The following is a 13,045-nucleotide window of genomic DNA, read 5'->3' on the forward strand; positions in this document are numbered from 1 at the left end:
TTTATACAACTTTTCTTAATTGAAAAGTAATTTGTTTGCCGCATTGTTTTGCTTTTACTTTATCAACAATTCTTGGTTCTCTGTCTTGTTACTGCAGTAATTTGATTTTGAAGCACCTTGGCCAATTAGTGGAGATGGCTTACCATTATCTCTGCTAATCACAGATGTTAATGATTCTTAAAATATCTGGACTTAGGTTAGCTGGTCATAATGCGAATAGTTGTGATCTCGGATGGCAAATGAACATTACCTTTTTCTTTTATTATTTAAACTTTTATTATTAAAAGCAAAGGTTTGGTAATACATAAGCAAGTAAAAATCAAGAGTAAAATCAAATGCGGTTTCAGAGTCACCATGACTCTAGTTTCAAGTTGAAAGTGATTAGAATAAACTGTTAGTTTCTCTCAATTTGAGCCAAGCTATTTGTGTGACAGTGCACATTATTAATTTACGTTAATCTTCGGTGAGCTATTTCTGACAGCTTATTTAAGTCACTTTGAACTTGAAAAATAATTAGTGGTGTCATGATGACCACGAAATGTTGTTTGATTTTATAGTTTATTTTTACTTGATTAAGACTTTGTTTAGAATTCTTGCTAATCCTGGCTAGAAGACACACTCTTTGAAATAAGTAATCTTAATTGTGGCACACTCCAGGTATAGACAAATAGAGAGGTAAAATTAATAGTGATCTTGCAAATTCATTAACCCTTTAAGCCCCAGTTGTAACTAATGTCTAATTCTCTTTACAATGTCAGATTTAACATTGAAGTTAGGAGAATAAAGGAAATGATCGCCAAAGATGAAATGCATTGATTTGTAGACAAATTCTCCCAACTAGTAGTATAATAAATATATGGAGGACAGTGAGGAGAATATGCTGATACTGGAACTTAAAGGGCTAGATGATACACATCACCAATAATTATTATTGTATCTGAACAGTTGGTTGTGGTTGGTGGACTACAGGCAATGATCTTGATGCAAATTATGATTCATAACCCAATGTACCACAACTGTACTCAACTTTGTCCAATTGCCATTACAAATATTTATTTCTATTTTTTTTTCAGACATCCATAAAATGGTCTCCACCTGATGATGACAACAAATGTTTAGGTGAAGTGCTTCTGACGATAGATCCAAAATGCAGAGGATCTCCTACAGGTAATAATTAGTAAATAAACTCCTTTAGACAGCTTCTTCATATGAGGCTTATGCTTGAGTCTGACTGGCTTCAGAAGCAAGCAACTGTGCAATTTGGAGGAGAATTTTTCAGCCACGTTCATTATCATCTAAGGGAACTAGTCATAACCAGTTTGTTCGAAAAGGACCCACCTTGTCTGGGGTAGGGGGGTTATCGATGACAACACCTGTCTTATGAACATTACCAACACAATTTTATTGGCTTTAAAATTTGAGTTGACACAGAAATATTCAGCTAGCAAGAGTCAGCACTGCTAGATAAACAAGAAAAGTGAGATTTGAATCTGGTTGTCATTTTTTACAGCTGGATAGAGGGGTGGTTATGCAATAAAGACACCATCTTTTGAGGTTGAGGAAGGGGGGCACAGAGACCATCTATTCTGGGTTTGGTGGGTCCTGTTCAAGTATATTAGTTTTAACCACTTCCCTAATATACCAACAAGCCAGAAAGTTATTCTTTATCTCTGTCATTTGCTATAAATTATGATTAACTGAATGTTCAATGTATGCAACATTAGCATTCAGTTAATGGACATTTTGTTGTTTCAGACCCTTTTGCAGCATATGGCTTGAAGGTGATTGGTGGAAAGAAGACAGATGACGGCAAACTAGCAGCTTTCATCACTGAAATAAGAAAAGGAGGTCCAGCTGAAAGACAAGCTCAACTTCAGATAGGTAATGTAACAGACTCACTGTAGCTTTTATTAAAAACAAGTGAAGTTCTCAGCATGACAGTAACATATTCCATGACTGTAACAATGGTATCTATGGAATGGCAAGAAATCATCAGTGGTTGTCAAGTGGTTTTGGCAGCATTTGAACCGGTCCTGAGAAATTTTTGTTTTTCTACAAGTTTGTTTCTTTTTTCTTTCTTGTGTATTTACATTACCCAGATAAAGCATAATAATTTTGGTAACTACTCAACTCATTTCTATTATGAGTAGTTTTTTTTTGCCAAATTAGGATAATCTTTTTAATGAGCACTGTTTTCTTGTATTTTATAGTTGTCACAAAATAGAAGTGTGTGTTGTTGTTGTTGTTCAATTGACATAAATATAAAATGAAATCGCAAACTAGGTAATAGCTCTAGTACACTGTAGAAAAAACAGCAAAGAATGTACCAAAAAAATGTTGAGATCTGTCGGACTACTAAGCAGAAGAAATCTTATCTAAATGCAAGAATGCAAGGTGGCTTTGAGCTAAATGGACAAATGAAATCTGCACAATTTGCAGGAAATAACAGGCACTTAAATAACTATGTAATCAGACAGGCCTGGAAACGGTCCCCAGAGACCACAATTGTCTTTTACAGTAATGACTCATAAGCTTAAGCCAATGCCTTTTAACCATTGGAAACCTGTAACACTACAGATTGTCCTTGAACTGTAATAAGACTGATTTATATATTTTTCAGGTGATGAAATCCAGGAGTGGAATGATCAATCACTGGTTGACTGCACTTTTGAGGAAGTCGTGGAAAGTATCAACTCATCTATGGACGACAACCAAGACAGTAACGAGCTCCACCTGATTGTCTGCCGAGACAAGTAAGAAATAATTGAGCAGAAGCAAAGTCAGTATTGTAGCTTTTTGCTCTTATCATGTTTGATATTAGAGACCTTCAGATCAGAGAGCTAAATACAGGTTTGAGTACGAGTATGACTTTCAAATTTCAAATCAGTCACATCCCCAGAACTCTCACTCCTTCCTGTTGCATGTGTACCACTAGGGAAGCAGACCCTAGAAACAAGATTGGTGTGACAAGCGATTATCTTACCACGTAAACTATAGATTTGAAAAGTCATACTCCAACTCAATCTCGCATTTGTAGTCAAATCTGAAAGACCCTATTTTCAAGACAACTACCTGTAGATGTGTTGTGTTCTTGGGTAAACGTTTCATTTACCATTATACAATGTTGTTTCAAATTGTGTACCAATGGTTTCCCCTTTAAATGCTAAATTGTAGTGCTGCAGAAATACATGTACTTAATTCTGATAGTCAATGTAACCCTTGAGTCTTAGATATTGGGTTTTAACTTTAAGTCTGTTCAAGTCAAAGCTGTTCAGTAGTATTTTCCTGTGGTGCTGTTTATTATGCTGTACAAGGTGGTTCTAACTTTTGAGTCTGTGGGTGAAATCCTAAAGTGTGACCATTCAAATGAAAGCTACTGAGCAGTACTTTCCTTAGCCTCCCACGCAGACGTTCTTAGGGGTTCGTCACGTGTTCCTGCCCCACGAACCCCTAAGAACGTCTACGTGGGAGGCTATACTTTCCTGTGGTTCTGTTTATTATGCTGTACAAGGTGGTTCTAACTTTTGAGTCTGTGGGTGAAATCGAAAAGTGTGACAATTCAAATGAAAGCTACTGAGCAGTACTTTCCTGTGGTACTGTTTATTATGCTGTACAAGGTGGTTCTAATGTTTGAGTCTGTGGATGAAATCCTAAAGTGTGACAATTCAAATGAAAGCTACTGAGCAGTATTTTGCTTTGGTTCTGTTTATTGTACTGTACAAGGTGGTTCTAACTTTTGAGTTTGTTGATAAAATTCTAAAGTGTGACAATTCAAATCAAAGCTATTGAGCAGTACTTTCCTGTGGTGCTGTTTATTATGCTGTACAAAGCAAGGAAAGTTTTTCAGCCTGTTGATGAAATTTTCGTTACGGTTTAACCACTCTCTAAATTGTCTTGATTTCTCTTCAGGAGTAAATTTCCAGCCAAGACCACCCAATCACCAGTCAAGTCATCACGTGGACAGGAAATAAACAGAGAGTCGCCTAAACAAGTTCCCACAAGAGAATCTCCAGTAAAGAGAGACCGCATGTCGCCGTCTGCCACACCCATGTCACTTCAGCAGGACAGAAGAACAGTGGACAGAAGGGAGGACAACACAGGAATACCAACACAGAAGGACAATGTCACAGGGACACCAACAGCGAGGGAGAATGGTATATCAATGAGTGGAAGAAGCCATCCTTCAACTTTTGAACAAGGTTTGGGATTAATATGTGGCGTGTACTTGGATTGGGTCAAAAATCTGTGAACACCATGCTGAATTTGTGTCATTTCTTGTTCTGTACTGAATAAGCATAGTAACAGTTTTCAGAAGAGAGAATTTATTCAGTCACCTTTTTCAAAGAGCTGTTGCTGATTGCAAAAAAGGGCAATAAATAAATCATCAATCAGTCGATTAATCTCTCAGTCAGTCAGTAAGACAAACAGACAGTAAGTCAGTCAGTCAATCAATCAATCAATCAATCAATTAGTCAGTTAATCAGTCAGTCAGTAGCCAGCCATTCAGCCAGCTGGCCAGACAGACAGACAGACAGACAGACAGATAGACAGTCAGCCAATCAATCAGTCCATCAATCACTCAATCAATCATTCAATCAATTTCTGTTTCTTGTTTTTTCAGATAATGATGACTTCTTCTTTGGTGGCGGCCCTTTGTCTGATGAAAAACCCAACAAGTCTGTGAAGCCAGGAGCCATACCTCAACTGAGTTCGACAGGAAAACCGACAAGAATTACTGGCAGAGTACAGGTAAGTGTCATCCTGAGGGAGGGAGGGGTGAGATCCTTCCACTCTTGCAGCATAGTGGTCTGGTCTAGTGGTCTAATTCACTTGAGATGTCAGACTTGAGGTCAAGGGTTTGACTCATGTGGCCCTTTTCTTGAAAGTTCTGCAAACGTACATTGTTTCTCTGACAGACAACGGAAGGGCTGGGAGCCTAACCGACTGAAGTGCAGATCGCATATTTTTGTTCCTTCAGGAAACACTGTTCCAATGTTTTATCCGCTGTTTTGCGCTTCGTTTTGTAGAAATCTTGCTTGTAATCATAGGTTTTTATTGCACACGAAATGCCAAGCAGTGGATAAAACATCATAGCAAGGTTTTCTGAAGGAATTCAAGGCCACACGCAAAAACTCCGGTGAATCTGAGCTGAAACAACAACAAGCGATCTGAAATGCATTTCAGTCGGTTATGCTCCCAGCCCCGTAAGTAATACCCAGGTCACTCAAGGTTTTGGTGGTGACTTTTCAGTCACGCCTTGGAAGCAGTTCAGTTGAAGCCGATTTTGTCATAGTTTCTGTTTATGCTGTTCGTTTTCCAATTTCTCGGAGTGGGGACATACCACAGCGTGAATGTCTGTAGTTGCAGTAGAACTGCTGCAGGTGAGAGGCATTGCTTGGACATCACTCTGAGTGAGTTTATAGTTCAAAATTAATTTTGTAGAAACGGGAGGCAGCGTGTGACAGTTGCAAATGGTGGAGACTGCAGCCTGCAGTTTCCAACTGTCAGATTGGCCTGATTCACCTACAGTTAGGTGCTAAGACACTTAATACATTTTGATTTAATCTGGTCAACTGGCAGGTTAGGGTTATTCATTGGTCTCCATTCTACAGTCTGTATTGCAAATGTCACATCTTGGACTAGAGTTCGGAGGCTGCTAGGCTTTTATATTCTGACACAAGAACAGATCAGAACAGCCCTTGCCTTGAAGTTCCATTTTTATTTACAGCCTGGATTTTTTTTTAAAATTTACAGTTGAAGTTGTTTTATGATGAAGATGCCGCCAATTTAAATGTGACAGTTGTCGGAGCAGAAGGTTTGGCACTAAAGGAATCTACAACCCCGCCCAACCCTTACATTAGGATCTATTTTCTCCCTGATAAGAGGTGAGCTTCCTTCTATTGTCATTATTAATAATAGCTGCTGCACTAAAAGACCATTTTTTCTGCGGTCAGATAGTCAGTGAACTGTAAGTAAGAACTCTCTATTCCTTGTAGAAAACAAGGACAGGTTACATGGACCCCATAAATATGGAAGTCATGTCTGTAATATGCTAAGTTTAGAACTAGACATCCTGTGGAAATTTTATTTTTTGGTAGGGTTTAGAACGGTTTTCAAGTGCGTGTAGGAAGTAATTTCGTCTTTGCTTATAGGGTTTGTTTACTACGCTATATTATTGGTTAGAAGAAAAACTCACGCCACTTTCTCAACCAATCAGAAGTAACTCAATACCAATTGGAACTTGCTCGCACGCGTTTTCCCGCGCTTGACCTGATTGTTGGTTGGTTCGTTGTCAGGTGCTGTTTACATTTCTTGTGATTGGTTCGTGTGATTACTGTGGTTTTGATTGGCACTCGGTCGAAAACTGCTCTATTTTCATTTCTTTTTTAAGCTCTGTTTAAAATATCCAGAAAAATAAAAGGAAATCACCCTCTTAGCCACTGCCAGTGTTGTTCTTTTTGAAAAACATATATCTATTTTTTCCTTCAGCATGCAGAGCAAACGACGAACTAAAACAGCTATGAAATCTACTAATCCAAAATGGAATCAGACTTTCGTTTATCCCTGCAGGCCACAGAAGGTATTTTTTTTATACTTTTATGATGTCTTCATTCCTGGTCAGCACATGATGTATTTTTTGTAGTTTGGAACATTACCTTGTTCTGTTTCATTTTTGCAGTTCAGTGGCCGTGCTCTTGAAATTACCGTGTGGGATTATGACAAAGTGGGCTCCAGTGAGTTCATTGGAGAGGTAGGAGGTTCTATCACTATTCAGGCAGAGCTTTCTTGTAGACCAATTAATGCCTAACCAAGGTTTTCTGTTAGATTTTCCCATTTTGTGTCTCAAGAAACACCTTTATCTGTGCTCCAATGACCTAGAAAAAAAAATGGGTCCCACTGTTAGCGATCTCGGCTTTTCAATCCCAGAAGTATAAGTTGTTCCAACAAAAAGATTTTAGAAACAGTACGCGCTAAACAGGGGTAAATGTGCTTCTAACTATCCTCAATATTGTGAAATTTTTTCAAGGAATCATAAAATGTTTCGTTTTCCATTGCCCTCTGTCATGTTAAAGATGGTCGATCATTCGGTTAAGAAAGAAAGAAGAAACGAAATATCGCCAAATTTATAGATTCCAAAGGAAGCCTGATTGTATCTTCCCGTTACTGCCATTTTACAGGGAGCCGTCATTACTTTAAAAATTGTTTCAAGGCATCGTTATGACCGTCATTTAGATGCCAGTCTTTTTATAGAAAGGATTTGAGAGCGCCGTTCGTTTGACCTTGAAACTATTTTGCGGGAACAAAATCAAACAGCTGTAAAAACTATAATATAGCAAGTTGATTTCTTTACTGAACACAAACAAACATGCGCGGCGTTTGCGCGCGTTTGTTTGTATTATAGACGTTCCCCAAGAACTTTCTAGAAATCAATCGTTATTGTCTTTGACGTCACTCAGTTTTCAGCAATGCGATTGGTCAATGAGACAACGTTTGTTCCATATTGTGATGTTCTTTGTCGGAACAACGAACAAGGCTTTGTTATTTTATCTTGTTACCTAGTGACGGAAGAAACAAATGATAGACCCTTACAAATACAAACGAAATTTGCTCTGAAACTTGAAAACACCGAACAAAAGGAACCACTGTCTGAGAACTTGTTTTTGATAGGTAAATTGTTTTCAGTCGGTGAGATAGGCATACCCAAAAGAAAATCCATGTGTTCCTATCAGGAGTCGAACTTATGATCTTCCGATTACTAGTTCGGATGCTCTACCACTGAGCTACAGATAACTAACGCCATTAAACTAGTTTAGCTCAGCGATAGAGCATCCGAACTAGCAATCGGAAGGTCTTAGGTTCAACTCCTGTTGAGAGAGCAAGGATTTTGTTTATCTGAGTATGCCATTGTCACTGGCTGAAAAAGATACATCCATTATTTATCGACAGGCTTACCATATAACATCACATTTCTCTGACAACTTTTTTTTTCACTTTTCGAACTGAAAAAAAAAAAAAGTTAGGGATGAGTAATGGGAAACGAACCACGTTATGGAGATGGCCTGACCAATTTTGACAAATGAAGCAACGGATCATGTGAGGAAAAACATCCTGATTAACAATTAATTCTGTCAGAGGTCTTTGAGAAACTGAAGGAAAAGTTGTATTCTTTGTCAATTTTGGAATTACTTTGACTAACCTGGATGGGTGTTTGATTACCTCGCCCCAGGTTGTACTGAGCATGGCCGAGGCGAACCTTGATGGTAACGGGTACTGGTACCCACTGAAGAGCCACGATGACGAGAATGATCCTCTGGTGCCATCCACTCCTAACCAGTCCCCTCACAACTCATTCAGATTCAAGGCACCGAGAGGGCCTGGTGAACCGGTGGATCAAGGTATCCTGCATTGTTAATTTTATTATTCAAGAACTTTTTTCGTCCAATATTTGAGGCTTTTTGTGGCTTTTTCGTTAATGTGGTCCTTGTTAGGGGAAATAAAGTGAAGAAAAACAAGACCCTATGTCTTCTTTTACAAAGTGCCTTATAATCCTTCCTCTTTGATCAGTCAGCTATCTTGGATAAGTTGTGGAAGCACACGAAGGGGGAGGAGCTATCCCTTTTATAGTCAGAGTCCTTGTTTAAAGCTGTCCACTATAAAGACGAAACACACGAAAGATGTCTGTAGCTAAATACAGTTAATAGCCTTTCTCTATTTTCCCCTCAGCGGGTTCGCCGGTATATGGTAGTGATTATGAGGAAGAAGCGAGATATACTCCGAATGGCCCGGGAACTAGTGGCCACCCTCCTTACCATTCACCCGAGAACGGACTGTTGAAGCAGCAGTTGATTGATCATCACCGGGACAGTCCCAGGCCACCTTTCACACAACCACAAATGGTGCAAGGTATGATGGGACACATACTTTACCCAAAGTGCATAGCGTTATTTCGTGTTCTTTAAAATGGTAAATGGGTGCCTTTACGTAATGGGTAACATGGCGTCTCCATACTAAGCGCTATAAATTTGTGTGGAACATTTTGTCAAATAACTCAAGTACGGAATACCGCACAGACCTGACTCTTGGACAGATTCCTTATTTATTTATCGTCTATAACATGTCAATTTCTTGACTTCATTCATGGAATGGTTTCAATTTTTTTTTCAATGGCGTGACAGTGAAAACCGGCAACTACTAATGCATAAGCGCGAATCCCTAAATCTGTACATATCAGAATTAATTCCTTAGTTAAGAAATGGCAACACAAATGGAAAATTTAGATCGGCGGCGCCTGGATTGCCACAAGTTTTAATACATCTATTCCCCCTTAGTTCTCGGCGCAGAGAAGTTTCAATCCTTGCGCGCACATTGGACGGCCAAAGTAGTATATGGCGTCCAAATTTTAGCATCTAATGCCATACTTACAACGTTTGTATCGACAGCTGGTCCCTGTTGTTCCAAAAACCGAAATCCAGTTTATGAAACCAAGATGAATTCCTAAAGTGAAAACGTTCATAAATTCGAAATTAAATTTATCTTACCTTGATTGTATACTTTGATTTTATAAACCAGCTTAAACGTGATAAATATAGTTTGCATGAATGTGTTAAAGCTTAATAAATTTATTCTGTGCACATTGAAATAAAGAGGCTTATTTCATTGCCTGTAATTTTCAAATCAAAAATTAAAATGAAATTGACTTAAAGTGATAAAAAGTAAATTTTGAAAGTGTTTTTTTTTATTTAAAGAGATTCTTTACATGTTCTAATCATGCTATAACTACTTCATTTAAGCCTACACTGTCAAGCAATATCATACGTCACCACCTCATCATCAGTCCCAGTCTCCTCAACCGAGCTACCCACATTACGCTGCTGACCCCAACAGAATGCAGCCGCAACAGACTAGACCCATGCCTCCTCACCAGCATGGACCCGCTGGCCGCTTTCATGACGATCGCATTTCCCCGAGTATGCAAGGTTATACCTCCCCTGGATCGTATTCCCCTGGTAGAATGTCCCCTAGCGGAGGCCCCGGGGCTAAAAAGTCCCGGTTATTGCCGCAATTGCCTCCAGGACGGGAACCGATGGGTAAGACATTCGTAAACTGAAACAATCGCCCACAGTTTTGACATTAAAACTAACGATGCCCTATAAGAAACAACTAATTACATTCACTGAGCTTACGACTACAAACACGTCGCAAAACTGCACTGTTTGTCACTTTAACCTGTAGTTTTATCGCTTGTAAAAGATCAAGGTCGCCATGTTTAAATTTTAACTAGAATCGCTAAGTTATTTGGAATATTATTTCAAGATAGGTTGAATCATTACTTATTTTCTCGAGTTTCTGTTAACCTCAAGATTTTTGAGAAATCGATTAAGAACTGAACAGGTATCACCATATCTTAAAGAAGTTAAACTGAAAAGCTAAAACGTAATCATTTACAAACGCTAAAACAACATGACGGGTTGTTATGATTGTTAGAGTTAAAAAACAAGCACTATCCTTTTGTATGACTTTGATCCAAAGAAACGAAATGAATACGTACTCGAATGGGAGATTGTTAGTATCTGTTAAGTGAAGTTAAACCAGTATTGAATGGACCATCATTTGACCGCGCAATTGTCTCGGGCGTATGAACATTAAAATACTAAAACTATATTTCTGTTCGCCCTTGTTAAGTTGAAGCGAACGATTCGTATACGAGTTGGTGTTAACCAGAAGGTTTTTTTCTGGACTTTATGAATAGGGTGACATGAGCAATAGTTGATATGAAAAAACAAAGCAAAAAACAGATCCAGCTTTTAAAATGTCGTGGGTAGCTTTCATTTCCCAAAGATGTCCACTTAACGCAGGTTTGACTTCAACTGTAAACACGGCTAATAAAGTGCAAATATTCACACCAAATCAACGGGTTTAGTCAAACTCGACTTAAATAATTTAAATTCGCCGACAGCGGAAACTGATAATCTATCTCGGTTATTCTTTCACAATGTTCAGATAAGCTCTAACTTAAGTTTTCGTAATTTTAACTTTGAAATCAATTAAACACAGTGAATACCGCTGATGAAGAAAATCATTTTTCGTCATGTTTGACTAAACGGCCATTAACCCTTACACGGCTTAAAAGGCATAAACATGTTCAATTTCGTTCTGCAACGTATAAAAAAACCATCAGCACCACAGGAAAAAAAAGCAATTAAGAGCTTCCATGTGAATTAGCCCAGTTGACGATTTTATCCATAGACTAAAAAGGTAGAACCACCTTGTACAGAATAACAAATAGAACCGCAGGAAAGTACTGCTCAGTAGCTTTCATTTGAATGGTCACACTTTTGGATTTCACCCACAGATTCAAAAGTTAGAACCACCGTGTACAGCATAATAAATAGCACCACAGGAAAGTACTGCTCAGTAGCTGGGGTAAATCAACCGAGGTTGTCTATCTCTATCTTTCATTTGAAAGATCAGACTTGCATGTAAGGATTTATCACACATCCACATAACGTCACACTGGCAGTGAATGGATTGAAAATGCTTTGGTTTGAATAGTACATAATTATAAAACCAAATCTAAACTCTAAAGCTAAATCATTTTAACCACAGACGAGGAAGAAAGAGCAAGGCTCGCTAAACAGAAATTAAAAGACGTTGATCCCGCGAGAGCTAAACTGATCGTCGGTGGCACCAAAGGGAGGATGGGATATGGCCAGGCCCCAGACTCCGTGTATTCACCGCAAAATGAGGGCATGTACGATCCGAGCATGTCCCCGCGGCCTGGGCGCCAGTCTCCTAGGCCCATGCAAAGAACGGGGAGTCCGTCACCCTTATCAGGGCCAAAACATGCGTTGGGGATGCCCCCACATCATCAGGGGCTACATACACCTCAAGGTAACAAGAAATGACGTTAAATCTTAGTGGTACCTTAAAAATAAATTAGTGGTAATTTGAAAGGAGAATAAAATTTTTGGAAAGTTTCAGCTGAAACAATAAAATTGTTACTTAAACATTGACAGGGATCACCTTTTCAACTGGGCTAGATCGTAAGTTCGATAAAAATTCTTTGTTTCATTATAATCCTTAACGTTTTTCTGAAATTCAAGTAATCTTCACAATGAATTTAGATAGCTAAAATGATCCCTCGTTAATACCGTACTGAAAATAAGGCCAGTATTTGGATTAACTGGAATTACATGGGCCCAAAAAGTGGCCGCAAAAACAACGTGTTGTTATGAACGAGGTTCGCCTGCAATAATGTAAAAATGTTTCTTTACAGTCCCTTTTGGTACATAACATTGAATCGTAGACACTGACAATATCAAACCTATTGCCGAGACTGAAAACTAAGGTGTTAATTTAATAATTTCACCGTCACTACATGGCAGTCTTAATGCACCGCTACGTGAAGTGAAATCCATTGTGAGAACAACTGCTGACCACTCGTCATAAATTCTTACCCTGCTATATTATCATTGTAGAGCGCATGTATTCGCCTGACATGACCACGCATGAGCATGGAGCGCCATATGAAAGCCACAGAAGACCCCGTGAGTCCACCTGTCACTTGTTTCTTTTGAATTCCTAATTTGGGCCGTCACGCAACTGGATGTTCACTGTCTGTTGCGTGACGGCACAAATGAAAGGTGCAAAAAGAATCGCTTACCTTTCACTGAAGCATCGATTTAACAGCATGTAATGATTATTACTCAAAGCACTGTCATCCTAAATGCATTCATGAGAAACTTGTCAAGTTAAAACCTAAACGTGAAGTTAAAAAACATAACATCACATTTCTTTCGCATGTTCAACTCATCGACATTCAAATCCTAGCAGTATGTAGGATGTTTGTCCCATGAACCTAGTTTAATGGCCTTAGCTCCCACGAGTCTCCTGTAGCTCAGTGGTAGAGCATCCGAACTAGTAATCGGAAGATCTTAGGTTCGACTTCTGACAGGAGCACTCGGATTTCCTTTATCCGAATTTGCCTGTTATCACTGACTGAAAAAAAATACATCTATCACAAATTAGTTGCACCTAAATCTTT

At 38.8% G+C, this 13,045-nt stretch overlaps 1 protein-coding gene across 8 annotated transcripts in view; it reads left to right on the plus strand.

Moving 5' to 3' along the window:
- LOC146480911 (regulating synaptic membrane exocytosis protein 2-like) overlaps nucleotides 1-13,045 on the plus strand; it is a 44,581-nt gene that overhangs the window by 12,256 nt on the left and 19,280 nt on the right. For 4 of the 8 annotated variants that reach the window (XM_085109229.1, XM_085109231.1, XM_085109233.1 and 1 more), the window contains 13 exons: nucleotides 1,074-1,167; nucleotides 1,756-1,881; nucleotides 2,621-2,753; nucleotides 3,910-4,199; nucleotides 4,622-4,749; nucleotides 5,755-5,885; nucleotides 6,490-6,580; nucleotides 6,680-6,751; nucleotides 8,228-8,396; nucleotides 8,725-8,904; nucleotides 9,792-10,088; nucleotides 11,608-11,892; nucleotides 12,480-12,548. In XM_085109229.1, coding sequence (XP_084965355.1) covers nucleotides 1,074-1,167; nucleotides 1,756-1,881; nucleotides 2,621-2,753; nucleotides 3,910-4,199; nucleotides 4,622-4,749; nucleotides 5,755-5,885; nucleotides 6,490-6,580; nucleotides 6,680-6,751; nucleotides 8,228-8,396; nucleotides 8,725-8,904; nucleotides 9,792-10,088; nucleotides 11,608-11,892; nucleotides 12,480-12,548 — 2,065 coding nt within the window. The remainder of the gene's footprint in view (nucleotides 1-1,073; nucleotides 1,168-1,755; nucleotides 1,882-2,620; nucleotides 2,754-3,909; nucleotides 4,200-4,621; nucleotides 4,750-5,754; nucleotides 5,886-6,489; nucleotides 6,581-6,679; nucleotides 6,752-8,227; nucleotides 8,397-8,724; nucleotides 8,905-9,791; nucleotides 10,089-11,607; nucleotides 11,893-12,479; nucleotides 12,549-13,045) is intronic. The other 4 variants (XM_085109232.1, XM_085109234.1, XM_085109235.1 and 1 more) reach the window with 4 other exon arrangements.

Source organism: Pavona decussata, unplaced genomic scaffold (assembly GCF_977016875.1).
Source record: "Pavona decussata unplaced genomic scaffold, jaPavDecu1.1 SCAFFOLD_52, whole genome shotgun sequence".
In the NCBI taxonomy this organism is placed as follows: domain Eukaryota; kingdom Metazoa; phylum Cnidaria; class Anthozoa; order Scleractinia; family Agariciidae; genus Pavona; species Pavona decussata.